The sequence below is a fragment of the Gambusia affinis genome, linkage group LG03 (genome assembly GCF_019740435.1).
Source record: "Gambusia affinis linkage group LG03, SWU_Gaff_1.0, whole genome shotgun sequence".
NCBI lineage: Eukaryota > Metazoa > Chordata > Actinopteri > Cyprinodontiformes > Poeciliidae > Gambusia > Gambusia affinis.
The window spans coordinates 32,035,699-32,053,063 of NC_057870.1; the positions used below are offsets into that span (position 1 = coordinate 32,035,699).

The following is a 17,365-nucleotide window of genomic DNA, read 5'->3' on the forward strand; positions in this document are numbered from 1 at the left end:
TTGACTCCCAGTTGTTTTCACACTGTAGCTCCTCTAACACAGCGTGACTTATAATGGACAGCAACACAATGCTCACTCATTAGTCCCAACACACACAAACACACACACACACACACACACACAGACACCCACACACACACGCACACCCACCCACACACACACACACACGCACACACACACAAGATGCCACTTCCTCTCCCTGATCAACCAAACATCATAAACTGATCAATCAACTAATTAAATTATATCAGTTAAAGCAGAGATATGTTGTAATTTGATGATTTTATTTTAATCGGCGGTTTATGGAACAGCGTCTCTGTGAAGCGGGTTCATGAGGAAAACAGATTTTCTCTTTCTGATCATTCACTGATCAGATCCGAACTTTGGAATCGGTTCAAACTCATTCCTGATCTGAAACATGGGAATGTTCTCCTGCTGGAGTCAAAGTTCACCTTAGTTCAGTTCATTTCTGCAGCAATAATTCAGAAGTATGACCCAAAAAAAGAATCATTTCAGTTGAAAATCACAGTCAGTCCAGTTACCCACGGAGTTCAGTTTATTATAGTAACCAGTTTAAAAGTTTCTCTCTGAGCAAAACCTGCAGAGCGTCACTCCTCCTGACCACCAGGGGGCGACAGAGGAAACCTCCATCAGAACCAGAACTGGGGTTGATACCAGTGACAGACTATAAATTTGAGAAAACAGAAAAGGAACTGATGTTGTAGAAAAATAACTCCATTTTGTTCATTCTTCATTTATTTTGAGCAGAAAGAAATTCTGACAACCGATCAGTGGGAAATCTGAATGGGGCGTGGCTTCTACAGAGTCCATGCTGCAGTGGGAGGAGCCTACATGCCTTATAAGGGCGGGACAGGAAGAAGGTCGCTCTGTTTAAGGACGAGTTTGAGAAAAGGCATCCCTCAGGTCCATGTCCACTCTGCTGCCCAGAAATAAAAATAAAACCTGATGGTTTTATTCTTATGTATGATGAGTCCATTAATGGACTGGCTATATGTATATCTGTGTATCAAATATACTATTGGAATAATTAGTATTTTATTAATTAATAGTTTTATTTTTCTAAAGTTTGAAGTTTAATTTAAATTATTGTGAATAAATATTTCCTGTTTTATTGGTGTCAAAGTTTTGGCTCATGCTAGAACAACTTTAGCATCTGATTATGACTAATGAGTGGATGAAGGTCATGTGGAGGTCAGGTGAGTTGTTAGGATGTGATATTTGAAGGTTTTTGGTTCTTTTGGGCTTTATTTTCTCGGCTCTGTTTCGTCACCTGATCTTTTCTGCAGCTGTGTTTTTTTTCAGGTTTTCTGATTTGCTGCTCTGGATCCAGCGGCAGGTTGATGACCTTCATCCTCCTCCTCAGAGTGCTTTTGTCCTGAACACACCTGAGCTCTGCAGGAAGCTCTTTGTCTTGCTGCCTTTTGTTCAGTGCTGCGCTGACGGAGACGGAGTTGCTTTTGTTTTCAACTCTGATGAACATTTTCACCTCCCGCCTCATTGTCTGCTTCTGACTCAACAACAAACTCGTTTCCATGGAAGAATCTGTATTTTTCAACGTTCTGCCTCCGTCAGCATCCGTGTTTCTGTCAGATCCATCAAAGCCATTCTGTTCAGATTTCTGCCCTGAAATGTCTGAGAACGAATCTGAAGATGGAGAAATTACTGAAAAAATATTTTATGGGGCGTGCTGTGGTAGCGCAGGGGATCAGCATGCGCCACGTTTGGAGGCCTTAGTCCTCGACGTGGACGTCGCGGGTTCGACTCCCGGTCCGACAACCTTTGCCGCATGTCTTCCCCCCTCTTCTCACCCTCCTTCCTGTCTGCCTACTGTCAAAAATACAAGCCACTAGTGCCACAAAAACTCTTTGGAGGAAAAAAATATTCATTTAATCCAAAAACATTTTATTCACAACCAAATTTGTTTTCAAGTTGAAACTTGAGCAGAGCAGTTTGTTGCTGATAATTCAGTCAAGTTACTGTCAAATAATTTGAGTTATTTACTCATTAGAGGAAAAAAAGGAGTCTGTATCTTATTATTAATGCATTTGTACATTAATAAAGTGTACATTTGTACACTTTACATATTTAGTTTGAATCTAAATACCTAATGAATCTCATATTTGGTGAACTTCTATAAAATATACTTAATTTAAAACATAATATTTAGATTGCTTTAGAGACACGTGGCTAGCTCAGAGTAAATCTTTTACCAACTGAATATTCATTCAGTTTAGGGCTAAGGAAATATTTGCTAGCTTGGAGCCAAACATTTAGCTCACTAATTAAACATTTAGTTTGAAAGTGTGATATTTAGAAATAATTGAATCCTGAAATGAAAATATGAGAAGCTTCCGGTCATCAGGAACTATGAACTTTAATCTGGTTTAAAGACGATCTGGGGTTCTCTGAAGCATCCAGACACTCAGTATGTTACCAAACCGTGTCTGACTTCCTGTCCAGGATCAGCTGACCTGTCAGGGAGGTAGCGTCTGATTGGCTGCCAGCCTGATGATGTCACAGTCTGTTCATCAGCCAGAACCGCCTGCCTGCACACAGTAATGAATTCACTGCTCCATTAGGGCCGCCCGCTGAGACACACACACACACACACACACACACACTGGGCTGAAGCTGGGGCAGAGGATAGGCTCTCAAGTCAATTAGCAGGTAATTGGTGGACAAGCTCTCCTGTTTGATTGGCTAATTATCCAGTTAGCAGTTTGAGTTGAAGGGAGGAGATCTGACAGCACACGCGCACAGAGACACCCACACACCCACACACACACACACACACACACACACACAAACACACAAACACACACACACACACACACAGCAGGTAATTAAAACAACATGAGACATCCAGCAGCAGATCAGGATGGAGGTTTTGTATCAGAAAGTCTTAATCTGTAAATGTTTTCCTCCTGATGGTCCGGTCAACCCGGTTCTACTGGAACCAGAACTCCATCATCTGCTCCACCTCCAGCTGCTGTGGTTCTGAGTCAAACCAACCTGTTCCCCTCCTGGCCTCCTGGGGCGCTGCACCAAGAACCACTGAAGGAAACCATACAAAAACCTCTGAAGACACTGAGAGCAACTTTCTTCTTCACCAGATGGAAACAAGATGGAGGCGTCAGATTTTAGTGTTGGAGGATTTCTCTTTAGTCTTTGGCTGAAGACCAGGAGACATTTCTGCTGCTAGCGCTAGGCTAGCATGTTAGCTTTGGTTGGATTTACTCAGAATGCCCTGTGCTGTAGTCCACACTTCCTGTTTTTGCAGCAGTCTCTGGTCTGCTTGGCGTTCACATTCAAACCAACAAGAACCAACTGGACTGGACTTTGACTACGCAGGTGGAGTGGAGTGATGTTAAAACCTAAATCTGTATCTGAAGCAGAAATCCAGATGAAGCAAAACAGAATAAAGGAGCTGCTTTGATTTTTGTTTGTTTCTTGTGTATTACTGATATTCAGATTCTGAGTTTTGCTGCTGCAGATTCAGATCAGCCGTTAATTACTGGTTCTTGTTTTGGTCCTGGTTCTGGTCCGGGTCCTGGTCCTGGATCTGTGACCCAGTTTCTTGGTTCTGGTGGTACAGTGTGCTGCTGTCTCATGGCTGCTCTCACACCTTCATCACATTAGCTGCTCCTCCTCCTCCGGCTCTGTGTGAGTTAATTGCAGGTTAGCAGAGAGGAGCACTGGATTCGCGGCGCGGGGCGTCCAGGAGGAGCCGACCCTGTCATTTAGCTCTGTGGCTGGGAGCTCAGAGTGGCAGCAAGCTGGAGGGTTACCCAGCATGCCACGGGGCAGAGCGGACCGAGCCGCACGGCTGTGGGCGCCTAATGGCAGCTCACACACTCTCATGTTTGCGCAGCTATCTTTGTGGGGACTTTCCATTGACTTCCATACATTTCTACAGCCTAATCCTTAGCCTTACTTTTATCCTAACCCTATCCATTACATACCTAACCAAAACCAAAACTCAATTCACACCATAGTCCTAAATCTGACCCCTGACCCAAAAACACTGTTTCCTCTTGTAGGGACCAGGCTCCGGTCCCCACAAAGAGCAGTGGGTCCCCACAACGTGGTATATGTCAGGACAATGGTCCCCACAAGGTATTAGAAACAAACACACACACACACACGCACACACACACACACACACCCACTCACACACTGCGGTGAGGCTAATGACAGCTGCCTTTTAATGTTGAGCAGGGAGGAAACCTGAGTGAGCAGCAGGGGGGAATCGACAGGCTGAAGGGAGAACAGTTAGCTGCTCTGAACATGAATGAATGATGGAGAGCAGAACTAGAACCAGAATCAGGACCAGAATGTGGTGCGTTCAGGAACTCCAGGTAAACATCAGGTGGATTTTCTGCATGGTTTTGCAGGTTCTGGTTGCTGCCCGTCTCTGGTCCGGATCAACCCAATCCAGGTTCCTCTCCTACTCCATGTGGGTCGGTTCTGGTTCTGCAGACCCAACAGAATCAGAACCCAGAACACTTTCCAGTTTGAAGTTTTTGACGACCAAACAAAGAGCTGCTGCGTTTTCCTGAGCAGCCAATCAGAACGCAGGTTATTAAAAGGCCAGAATGGTTCAGATGGAAGCTGCAGCTTTCAGCCTTCAGCGCCTCGTTTCTGTGACTGACACACTGACATTATCAGGCAGTTACAGGCTCAGTGGGTAGAAAGTAGCAGCTAATTACAGCAGATCAGAATAAAAGGCTTTCAGAGAGAAGGCAGGAGAAACGAAGTAATGAGCAGAATATAAAGAAGAGGAGGAGGAGGAGGAAGAGAGGGGGAAGAGAGGGAGAGTTTCAGTTTCCAGGTGACCCAAACTCTTCATTTATTAAAGAAACAAATATGGAAGGAAAATCATTTTTGATTTTTAAAGATCAAATCTGAAAAGTGTGGGGTACCGTTACATTTAGCCCTCTGAATCAGAACTCTGTAAAACCTTTAGGTCAAACTCTTCTGCCCTCCTGCAGCAGTGAGCTGCGCTGCAGCACCAGGAACCAGAGATCAGTGCTGATATGAATCTGTTGTAGGATCGGACTGGACTGGGTCGGACTGGACTGGGTCGGACTGGACCGGGTCAATCTGAGGAGATGAGTCTCCCTCTGAGTCTCACTGTTTTCATTTCATCCAGTTTTTGTTTTGTTTCTCTTAAAGCTTTTAAAGCTGCAAACAGAGAAAAACATTCAGAACCGAGAAGCAAAGAGACTCTGAAGGACAAGCAGAGTGTGTGTGGCTGTGTGTGTGTTGATGTGTGTGTGTGGCTGTGTGTGTGTTGATGTGTGTGTGTGGCTGTGTGTGTGTGTGGCTGTGTGTGGATGCGTGTGGATGTGTGTGTGTTGATGTGTGTGTTGATGTGTGTGTGTGGATGTGTGTGTGTGGATGTGTGTGTGTGGCTGTGTGTGTGTTGATGTGTGTGTGTGGATGTGTGTGTGTGTGTGTGTGTGTGTGTGTATGTGGATGTGTGTGTGTGTGTTGATGTGTGTGTGTGGATGTGTGCGTCTCGATGTGTGTGTGGATGTGTTTCGATGTGTGTGTGTTGATGTGTGTGTGTTGATGTGTGTGCGTGGGTGTGTGGAAACAAAAATGAAATGAAAGAGGAAAAGAGAATGAAGTGAAAATTGGAGGAAAATCAAGTAAAAAATGAATTAAAATCAGAAACATTAAAGAGGAAGAATGAAAGAAAAAGAAAGGAAGGCTGGAGAGAAGAGATGAAGAATGAATAAAAATGTGGAAGAGAAAATCTGAAAAGTGTGAAAAGCTAAAAACTAGACGTGAAACATTGGCTGTGGTCACCATGGCAACAGCCTGCTGCCTTGCTCAGAGGCAGCAAGGAATCGAACCTTCACCGTGTGTTTGCTGCTGAAGGTCGTCCTGCTGAAGGTCGTCCATTATGCAGATGAAAAGCTTCAGTCAGAGGCGGCGTCCTTGTGCTGCAGCAGGTGGAGACGCAGCTAAGCTTTTAGCATCTATTCAGCAAAAAACACTTAAAAAAAAACACTTTAATTACCAGAACGACGTCAAGGCGTTCCTCAGGACAGCAGCAATGTCTGCTGGGAAGGTCAGCCAGCAGAATGGATCCATATTTAGATATCAGAAGATAATTGATCACATTTTAGTCAAAATATCCAAAAAATCAGCAGCAGATTCAATTCAACTGACATTTACTGTTTTTATTCTTTCCAAAGAGCTTCTGTAGAAATGTGACTGTGGACGCTAACATTAGCATTAGCTGCTAAATGTTAGCATTGAGATGCTATTTCAGGCTAGTATAGCTTTGCTGACAGGCTTTTAGCACAACCACGTCTTTTCCCATCAGATCGTTCAGAAGTAGAAATTAACCGAGAAGCGTCTCCATGGTGACTGTTAGCAGATGTAGCGTCAGATATATGCCGTACCAAAAACACACACACAAAAAAGGTTCCTACTCTGAGCTGAAATTAAAACTCTGGAGGAACCTTCAGTTCCTGAAACGTTCGTCTGGACCAGAACTGGGCCAGACATCAGGCCCAGGTCCACCGTTCCCAGAGCTTTACTGGGCAGAAAAATATGGGAAATGGATCCCAGTTACCAGAACCAAAACCAGAACTTTACTCTGCTGTCACACAAAATCTTCATTTCCTGCTTCCAGCTCAGACTCAGTCAGGAAACCATCAGGCTGGCTAAATTGGCTGAACTGGGTTCTGGTTCCTGAGATTCCAGTCACCTTCATCATTTCTTTCATCACAACCTTCCTGTTGTGAGGGGAACCGGACCTTCTACCCGTCCTGAAGCTGTGGAGTGAACCAGTCTAAAGAGCGTGAGCTCCCCCTGGTGGCTGGAAGCTGGAAACGGGTCCAGGTTTCAGATTTTCCATTAAATGTTTGGTGACAGAATGAAGGACGGACTGATATGACCTGATGGAACCCGATGGAATCCAATGGACTGATAGAACCTCATGGAACCCAAAGGAACCCGATGGAACCTGATAGAACCTGATGGAACCCGATTGACTTATGGAACCTGATGGAACCTGATAGAACCTGATGGAACCCGATAAAACCTGATGGAACCCAATTGACTGATGGAACCTGATAGAACCTGATGGAACCCAATGGAACCTGATAGAACTTGCTGAAACCAGATGGAATCCGATGGACTGATGGAACCCAAAGGACTGATAGAACCTGATGGACTGATGGAACCTGATGGAACCTGATGGAACCTGATCCTCGGCCGTTCCCGGGTGACTTTGAGTCTTTCAGGGTTTCGTCCTGCACAAGAACAAACCGTCTGGCTTTTGTTTGGCTCTGTAATAACCTGCAGCCAACGGCAGCACCTGAACGCCTCGCAGAGACATGAAAACCTGCTGCACTCATGAGTTATTGATCGGTCTGGAGCTTTGGAGGACAAACAGCAGCAGCCAATCAGAGCGCAGCGCAACAGGAAGCCTTCAGGTTGGTGAGGAGAGCGGCGTTGCTGAGGCGTTACCAGGCAATTTAAACTGTAGCTACGGAGCTCCATTCCTGCCCAGTGTTCAGTCAGCACTCTGCTCCTTTAAGGCAGTGGTCCCCAACCTTTTTATTACCGCGGACCGGTCAAGACTTGGCAATTTTGCTGCAGCGGAGGGGGAGTGGGGAGGAACCGTCAGATAATGCTTCTGCATGTTGGTAAACCAGGAGCCCAAAGTGGGTCCCTGAGGGCCTCCTGCATGTTTTAGTCTCTCCCTGGTTTAATGCACCTGGATCCAATGATGGCTTGTTAGAGGCCTAAGAAGAACACTGACCTGCTGAAAGGTTGTTACTATCATCAGGGAGAGAATAAAACATGCAGGATGCAATAGGCCCTCAGGGACCCACTTTGGGGACGCCTGAAATAAAGTCTTTTGTTTTCTTTGCCCTGATTTTCTCTTTACAACAATCTTCCAACATCCTGCAGTGTGCGGTGTTGTGTTAGCGGTGTTGTGTTAGCGGTATTGTGTTAGCGGTATTGTGTTAGCGGTATTGTGTTAGCGGTGTTGTGTTAGCGGTGTTGTGTTAGCGGTATTGTGTTGAATATGTCCATTTAAAATCAACCATATTCAACATGGTCTTGTTAAGCGGTGTTATCGCAGCCTGTTGTGTTAGCGACAGGCAGCCAATCAGTTAGCGGTGTGTGTTAGCATGAACGGGAGGAATCCCAAACTGTTGTCATGGTAACTGAGAGTTCGGTGGACATCGGACGAGATATGAGGAAATGTTTATTGCTACATGTAAAGGTCATTATTATATGTGGTTATGTTTATTCAGTTAAAATGTTAACTATGAAAAATAGAATAATTCCCTCCAAATCACAGAGCAGCAAATAGAGCTGCTGCTCCCTACTGTTGTCATGGTAACTGAGAGTTCGTATTGCTACATGTAAAGGTCATTATTATATGTGGTTATGTTTATTCAGTTAAAATGTTAACTATGAAAAATAGAATAATTCCCTCCAAATCACAGAGCAGCAAATAGAGCTGCTGCTCCCTCCGACTTTATCAAACGGTTTTTATTGTTGTTTCGTCTTTTATGGTTTAAAATGAACCTCTAACTTTCACTACTGCTTGATTATTCTAGATTCATGTTTGGTCTGCTGGGGGTTTTACTGGATTTTCTTCTTCAAAATAAGATACAGATGCACCACAAAAAACAAACATTTTACTTTTGTGAAAATTTTAACTCACGATAACGACTAATGGGAGAATCAATCAATCAATCAATCAATCAAATTTTATTAGTATAGCACATTTCAGCATCAAGGCATTTCAAAGTGTTTTACATCAAATCAAACACAAAAACACAATGAAACACAGAATCAACAATCAAAACACGACATTAAGTCAAGTTCCATCAATAAATTTGTAATTGATTACATTCCAATAAAATCCTAATGGTTTTTATATGGAACAAAATACCTGCTGCTGTTTTCATTCCCACTCAGTTTAGAACCATGTAAACAGGCTCCGTTCTCCTCTTTCCGTCCCTCACAGATTTTTGTGCAATTCTATGGTTCCTATTAGTGTCTAGAATTTACAGGGTTTGTGTTACGAATAATGACTCTCAGTCACTTTTTGACTCTCTCATTTTGCTGCTTGTGGCTCAATGTTGGCGGCGAGACGGAACCCAGAGAGTCCAGTTACAGGATTTTCAAAATAAAAGATCCTCCAGACTCAAATAACACATAAAACTGAAATATTTAATTATTTCTCGTGTGGCCCGGTACCAATTGGTCCACGGACCGGTACCGGTCTGCAGCCCGGGGGTTGGGAACCACTGATTTAAGGAACACAGCTGCTGTTCCTGCAGCCGCCACTAGGTGGAGACAATGAGTTGTTAGAACATCATGACATCACAATCCTCTGATGCATTGTGGGAAATGGAGTCATGAAGTCAGGGAAGAGTTGTCTTCATCTTCCTCTTCTGTTCGTCTCTGTGGTTCTGGAACAAACAAACATCAAAAGTGATTGGTCCAGTCCGACCCAAACGGGCCTCAGCAGAACCTCACAGAGAGACAGACAGAGAATGACTTAGCATTAGCTTTAGCGCTAGCATGGCTACTTCTGGCCTCCTTTCCTTCTCCAGCTCAGTCTCTGTGTTGGCCTGTCTTTGACTAGACCACTTCCTCTGCTTGGTGCTCGCTGTTAGTCTTAACAGGTGCTGATCAGCCAGACTGGACCCAGCAGCCGGTCCCAGAACCTTTAATCTGACACCAGACTGGACCCACGTTAACATTTCTGTTCTGGGTTTTAGCCTGTTTATAGTTTGGAGTTGGAGGTGTCCGACCCACAAGGAGCCATGGAGGCTCCATCACAGCTGGAACCCAGGTCAAAGGTCAGTACCAACCCGGTTCCGGACAGAACCAGAACCACTGACAGAAACCATCAAAGAGACAAAACATCACCAGTCTGGGTCACGGCTGGTCAGGAAGAGTGTGTGTGCGTGTGTGTTACCTGCAGGTTGAGGAAGTGTGTGTGCGTCCTGCAGTGTGTGTGTCTCGCTGCCGTCTCTCTGTAGAAGAATTTGTTGCAGAGTCGGCAAACGAAGCCGCGAACCGGAATCACGAAGCTGCTTCCTGCTCAGACATTAGACCCAGTTCTGTTTGGGTTCATCACATACAAGGACAGCAGGCTGCCACTGGGGGGCGCCGCGCCGCCACCGGGGAATTTACCGTAAGTCAGCTGGGGATCGAACTCGTCTTCTACTTCCTCCGACTCTTTGGCATCACCAGTCTGTAGGGAACAAGAATCCAAGTCGGTACCAGAATCTGTTCCAGGTTTTAGAGCCACAGGCTGAAGTAGCACTGACCTCTGACCCCTGAACCTCAGATGGCGCTGTCTCTTCATCCTCATCTACCACCTCTACTTCCTCCTCCTCTTCCTCGAAGCAGCCCACAGCGTCCACAGTGATGAGCTCCTCCTCCTGCTTGTCCCCCAGCTGCACCTGGAGAACAAGCGATGACATCATCAGCTGGAGCGCAGGTGATGATGTCATCAGCTACGGCTGTCTGCTGCCCCCTGCTGACCTGCTCCTTATGCTCCACAGACTTTATGTGCTCCACAAACTTCCTGGGCGTCCTGAAGTGTCTCTGACAGACCGGACAGAAGGGCCGCCCCTGCTGCTTACACTCCTGGAGCATGCACACACACACACACACACACACACACACACACCCCGGTGAGGGAGCTTCCTTCCTGCAGCTCGCTCTCAGACTTCCTGCTCTCACCTTGTGTTGCTCCGTCCGTCTGTGGACGATGATGTCACCTCTGAAGTGGACCTGGCAGGTGTCACACCAGCGCTGCGCCTGTGGCCGGCGACCCCTGCAGGTGGACACTGTTACTGCAGGTTCTGGACATTAAAGCCTCATTAAAGCCTGCGAGACCGCACCTGTCCAGCAGGGGGCCGGCGTTGAGCTGGATGCTCTGTGTGATGTCCTGCAGCTTCCTCAGGTGTTCTCGCCCTGACATGTGATCCTGAAACACCTGGACAACACAAACAGCTTCTGCAAACATTTAGCTTAACTGGCTCATTACACACAGAATTATGGGATGTTTCTAATTTTGTACAGTGATAAACTGATACATCTTAACATTCATCTCAATGATGGCAATTAATAAAACTGAAATGAACATTTGTTATTGTCTAACTAACCTTTATGTTCACTATCATTAAGAAAACATCAGTTTTCTAAAACATCATATGTTGCATGAACTTGCCTCTACCAATATGGCTGACAACTTAAAGCATGAAGCCAACATGGCTCCGACTTTAACCAGCACTCTGGGTTTTTCTTCACAGCTCTTTATTTTGAAGGAGCAGCGTGGAGGAAGGACAGGTGTGTTTCTCACCTGCAGGGAGCGACAGGTGAGGTTGCAGACATGACAGTGGAGAGCAGTGGACTTCCTGTCAGCCGGACCGAACTCTCGGCTATCGCTGCTCTGCTGTATGGTGACCTTCAGGGAGGCCACGCTCTGCAGCTGCAACGTTTCAAAAACACGTCAATAATATGCTAACCACACGCCGGTAACACGCTAACAACAGATCGGTGATACGCTAAGAACACGTCGGCAACATGTTAGCAACACGCAGGTAACACGCTAGCAACACGTAAGGTAATACGCTAGCAACACATTGGTCACACGCTAACAACTCGTCGGTAATACGTTAACACGTCGGTGACACGCTAGTAACATGTCGGTGATACGCTAGCAACAGGTCGGTAACACGTTAGCAACATGCCGGTAACACGCTAGCAACACGTAAGGTAATACGCTAGCAAAAGGTCGGTGATACGCTAACAACACGTCGTTAACACGCTAACAACACGTCGGTAAGGTGCTAACAACAGGTCAGTAATGTGCTAACAACATGCCAGTAACACACTAACAACACATCGGTAACACGCTAACAACACGTCGGTAACACACTAACAACACGCCGGTAACACACTAACAACACGCCGGTAACACGCTAACAACACGCCGGTAACACGCTAACAACACGCCGGTAACACGCTAACAACACGCCGGTAACACCCTAACAACAAGTCGGTCATACGTCTAACAACACGTCTAACACATCATCAACCACCCGGTAACACATTAGCAACACGCCGGATATACACAAGCAACACTTTGGTAACACGCTAAGAACACGTCAGTAACATGTTAACAACACGTTGGTAACACGCTAAGAACACGTCGGTAATACGCTAACAACATGTTGTTAACAGGCTAACAACACATCGGTAATGTGCTAACAACAGGTCAGTAATGTGCTAACAACACTTCAATAATGTGATAACAACACGCCGGTAACATGCTAACAACATGCCGGTAACACGCTAGCAACACGTCGGTAACATGCTAGCAACACGTTGGTAACAAGCTAGCAACACGCTGGTAACACGTTAGCAACACGCCGATAATAGGCTACCATATTAGTAATGTGCTACCAACTCATCAGTAATGTGCTAACAACATGTTAGTAATGTGCTCACAACACATCAGTGATGTGCTAATAACACGCCGGTAACATGCTAACAACATGCCGGTAACACGCTAGCAACACGTCGGTAACATGCTAGCAACACGTTCGTAACACGCTAGCAACACGCCGATAATAGGCTACCATATTAGTAATGTGCTACCAACTCATCAGTAATGTGCTAACAACACGTCAGTAATATGCTAGCACGTTAGTAATGTGCTAACAACATGTCAGAAATGTTCTAACAACACGTCAATAAGATGCTAACAACACGACAGTAATGTACTAACAACAGGTCGGTGATATCGTAGCAACACGTCGGTAATACGCTAGCAACAGATCGGTGATACGCTAACAACACGTCAGTAACATGCTAACAACACGTCGGTAACATGCTAACAAGTCCGTCACACGCCAGCAACACGGCAGTAATGTGCTAACAAAACTCCGGTAACATGCTAACAACACGCCAGTAACACACTAACAACACATCGGTAACACGCTAACAACACTTCGGTAACACGCTAACAACACGCCGGTAGCACACTAACAGCACGCCGGTAACACCCTAACAAGAAGTTGGTCATACGCCAGTAACACGTCTGTAACACATCAGCAACCACCCGGTAACACATTAGCAACACGCCGGATATACACGAGCAACACTTTAGTAACATGCTAAGAAAACGTCAGTAACATGTTAACAACACGTCGGTAACACGCTAAGAACACGTCAGTAATACGCTGGCAACAAGTCGGTAACACGCTAAAAACACATTGTTAACACGCTAACAACATGTCGTTAACAGGCTAACAACACGTCGGTAATGTGCTAACAACAGGTCAGTAATGTGCTAACAACACGTCAGTAATGTGCTAACACTTCAATAATGTGATAACAACACGCCGGTAACATGCTAACAACATGCCGGTAACATGCCAGCAACACGTTGGTAACACACTAGCAACACGCTGGTAACACGTTAGCAACACGCCGGTAATAGCCTAATATATTAGTAATGTGCTACCAACATGTCAGTAATACGCACACAACACGTCAATAATGTGCTAACAACAGGTCGGTGATATGCTAGCAACACGTCGGTAATACGCTAGCAACAGGTCAGTGATACGCTAACAACACGTCAGTAACACGCTAACAACACATTGGTAACACGCTAACAACACGTCGGTAACACGCTAACAACACGCCGGTAACACCCTAACAACAAGTTAGGGTAACACGTGTTGCTGATGTGTTAGCGGACACGTCAGCAACAACAGCAACACGTCTAACACATCAGCAACCACCCGGTAACACATTAGCAACACGCCGGATATACACGAGCAACACTTTGGTAATGCTAAGAACACGTCAGTAACATGTTAACAACACGTCGGTAACACGCTAAGAACACGTTGGTAATACGCTGGCAACACATCGGTAACACATTAATTATATGCCGGTAACACGATGGTGACATGTTAGCAACAAGCCGATAACACGCTAACAACACGTCGGTAACACGCTAACAACACGTCAGTAACACGCTAGCAACACGGCCATAAAACGCCACCAACACGGCAGTAATGTGCTAACAACACATCAGTAATGTGCTAACAACACATCAATAATGGGCTAAACACCCCCATAACATGCTAACAACACACCAGTAACACGCAAACAACAGGTCGGTAACACGCTAACAACATGTCTGTAACATGCTAACAACACGTCGGTAACATGCTAACAACACGTCAGTAACACGCTAGCAACAGGTCTGTAACACACCAGCAACTAGCCGGTAACACGTTAACAACACGCCGAATATACACTAGCAACACATTGGTAACATGCTAAGAACATGTCAGTAACATGCTAACAACACGTCAGTAATGTGCTAACAACATGTCAATAATGGGCTAACAACACCCTGGTAACATGCTAACAACACGCCAGTAACACGCGAACAACACGTCGGTAACACGCTAGCAACAGGTCTGTAACACACCAGCAACTAGCCGGTAACACGTTAGCAACACGCTGGATATACACTAGCAACACGTTGGTAACACGCTAAGAACACGTCAGTAACATGCTAACAACACGCCGGTAACATGCTAACAACATGTCTGTAATATGCTAGCAACACGTCGGTAACACGCTAGCAACACGTCGGTAACACGCTAGCAACACGTCAGTAATGTGCTAACAACACAACAGGAATGTGCTAACAACACGTCAGTAATATGCGAACACGTTAGTAATGTGCTAACAACATATCAGTAATACGCAAACAACACGTCAGTAATATGCAAACAACACGTCAGTATTATGCTAACAACACGACAGTAATACGCTAACAACACGGCAATAATACGCTAACAACACGGCAGTAATACGCTAACAACACATCAGTAATGTGCTAACAAGAAAGTAATGTACTAACATGTCAGTAATATGCTAACATGTCAGTAATATGCTAACAACATGTCAGTAATACGCTAACAACACATTATGTCAGTAATACGCTAAAAACACTTCAGTAATACGCTAACAAGTCAGTAATACGCTAACAACATGTGAGTAATATGCTAACAACACGTCAGTAATATGCTAACATGTTAGTAATGTGCTACGAATTCGTCAGTAATCTGCTAACAACATGTCAGTAACATGCTAACAAAACGTCAGTAATACACTAACAACAAGTCAGTAATACGCTAACAACATGTGAGTAATATGCTAACAACACGACAGTAATGTGTTAACAATACAACAGTAATGTGCTAACAACATGTCAGTAATATGTTAACAACACTCCTGTTAGGAGTCCTAGGACTCCTAACAGTCCTAGGAGCCTGAAGGATCTTACATCCTCACCTGAGCTGTTCGGCTGTCCTCTGCTGCCCCCTTCTGGTCAGAACTAGAACCATCTGAGGAACAGGAACAGCATCATTGAATCCTGGAGCTTCATGAATCTCTGATTATTGCTGCAGTCACTCACCTCCTGCTGAATCACATGACCCAGGGGCTTTGTTCCTATTGCCCACAGCTGCAAACGCCTCAGTTCTGCAGGAAACAAAACTTTGATTCTGACTGCTGGAGAAAATTTTACAGACCAAACAGTGAATAAACCTTCAACGGCTGAAGGTTCAGAATGATGAGCTTTTCTCTTTTCATTCGTCATCCAGAACCAAACTGACCCATTCTGTCGTGCTCTCTTCAGCTGAACCTCTCCTGAACCTCCATCCGACCCCAGATCTCCCTGGCTCCGCCCATCGGCTGCTCTCTTCTCCCTCTCAGCGACGGGACTGCCGTGGGGCCGGGCGTCGCAGCTTCCTGGTGCCTGCAGAACAGGAGCCGCAGGTTCAGGAGGCGAGGCGGATCAGCAGGAGGAGGGCGAGTTTGATTTACACACCTGCTGAGCTGGAGGACCCGCAGGGAATCGAACCTTCGCTACTCCGCCTCCCACTGCAGGAAGGAAACACCTGGAGGAGGGTAGAATAGACAGAGGTCAGAGTTCAAACAGGAACAACCTGATGGAGCAGATCCAGATTCTCTCACCTGTCTGTCCTCCTGGTTTGTCTGATCATGATGACCTCTGTTCCTCCAAGGAATAAAGACTTTTATTCTCATTAAACCATCAGCTTCCAGCAGAGTCATTCATTACATTTTAACTAGAAATAAACTGATTGAACAGATTTATGGGTTTAAACCAGGGGTCCCCAAAGTGGGTCCCTGAGGGCCGATTGCATCCTGCATGTTTTATTCTCTCCCTGGTGGCACCAACAACCTTTTCAGCGTGTCAATGTTCTTCTTAGGCCTTCTAACGAGCCATCATTTGATCCAGGTGCGTTAAACCAGGGAGAGACTAAAATATGCAGAATGCCGGGCCTCGACGACCCACTTTGGACCCCTGGTTTAAACCAACCACTGCAGAAAATTCTGGATTTGTTCTTTCAGCTCTCAAAGTATTTCTTCAACTTTATAGGAAGTTAGAAACATGTTTTTGTCCTCACAGCCAGGCCGAATTACCGGGAACAAATTCACACTTACTACTAACTAATAACGATCACAACACCTACAAAAACGACCAGTTAAAAAAGCAAATAAATGTAAAATGGTTGCATTTTAAACAGAGACCTGGAAGCTATCGGAGCTAAAAAAAAAATAAAATAAAAATCAACTAAAAAAAAACCAGGATAAAAACACTTATTTGAAAAACTCCGGCGGATGGTTTCATTCTCTTGCTTTCATCCGTTACCGCAGCGTCATTAATGTGAATCAAAACTTTATCATTTCTTTTATCATTTCACTGAGCTCACCTCCGTCCTCCAAGCTAACTCTGCTAAAGATAAGCAGACTGCATCTGGTTTTCCGTGAACGGCTCTGTCGCCACCTGGCGGCGGGGAGAAACACTGCAGCCAAACATGTGGTGCAGAACGCCTGCTTCCGACTGAGGTTGATTAAAATGACCCATAAAACGTATAGCTCTGTGTTTATATGAAATATTTTATTTATGATGGCCGTCTTGTTAATCATAAACGAGACAAAGTGAAAGAAAACAATCAAGAGTTAAAAAACTCTTGAAATGTTAGAATTTTATATTATAAACCAAGAGCAGATCCCAACAAATCTCTCAACACCTCGACGGATTCTGTCCATGAAGATCCTGATCAGAATCAGGGTCAAAGGTCATTGGATAGAAACTGTATAAAAAACAGTTTCTAACTGATGACAATCATGGCACTAAATTTAAAGACATAAGAACTTCTGCTCTTGACATCACTCTGTTAAAAATGTAAACTCTGTTTACTCTGATACCTCCAGGCGCTGC

General features: G+C 45.0%; 1 protein-coding gene and 1 long non-coding RNA gene across 2 annotated transcripts; both read right to left on the reverse strand.

The window, feature by feature from the left end:
* Positions 1-2,415: 2,415 nt before the first annotated feature.
* Positions 2,416-6,867, reverse strand: LOC122828637. Its single transcript, XR_006370257.1, has 3 exons — positions 6,050-6,867; positions 5,883-5,972; positions 2,416-2,567 (listed from the first exon to the last, which is right to left on the reverse strand). It is a non-coding gene; the product is annotated as an uncharacterized LOC122828637 (long non-coding RNA).
* A 1,886-nt stretch (positions 6,868-8,753) lies between these two features.
* On the reverse strand, positions 8,754-16,916 carry ciz1b (cdkn1a interacting zinc finger protein 1b). Its single transcript, XM_044112364.1, has 14 exons — positions 16,854-16,916; positions 16,093-16,129; positions 15,947-16,016; positions 15,732-15,874; positions 15,533-15,597; positions 15,409-15,461; positions 11,384-11,512; positions 10,923-11,017; positions 10,762-10,855; positions 10,561-10,665; positions 10,344-10,478; positions 10,207-10,267; positions 9,989-10,110; positions 8,754-9,476 (listed from the first exon to the last, which is right to left on the reverse strand). Exons 2-14 carry the CDS (start codon positions 16,119-16,121, stop codon positions 9,429-9,431), a joined length of 1,149 nt encoding a protein of 382 aa, XP_043968299.1. The 5' UTR covers positions 16,122-16,129; positions 16,854-16,916; the 3' UTR covers positions 8,754-9,428.
* Positions 16,917-17,365: the final 449 nt, after the last annotated feature.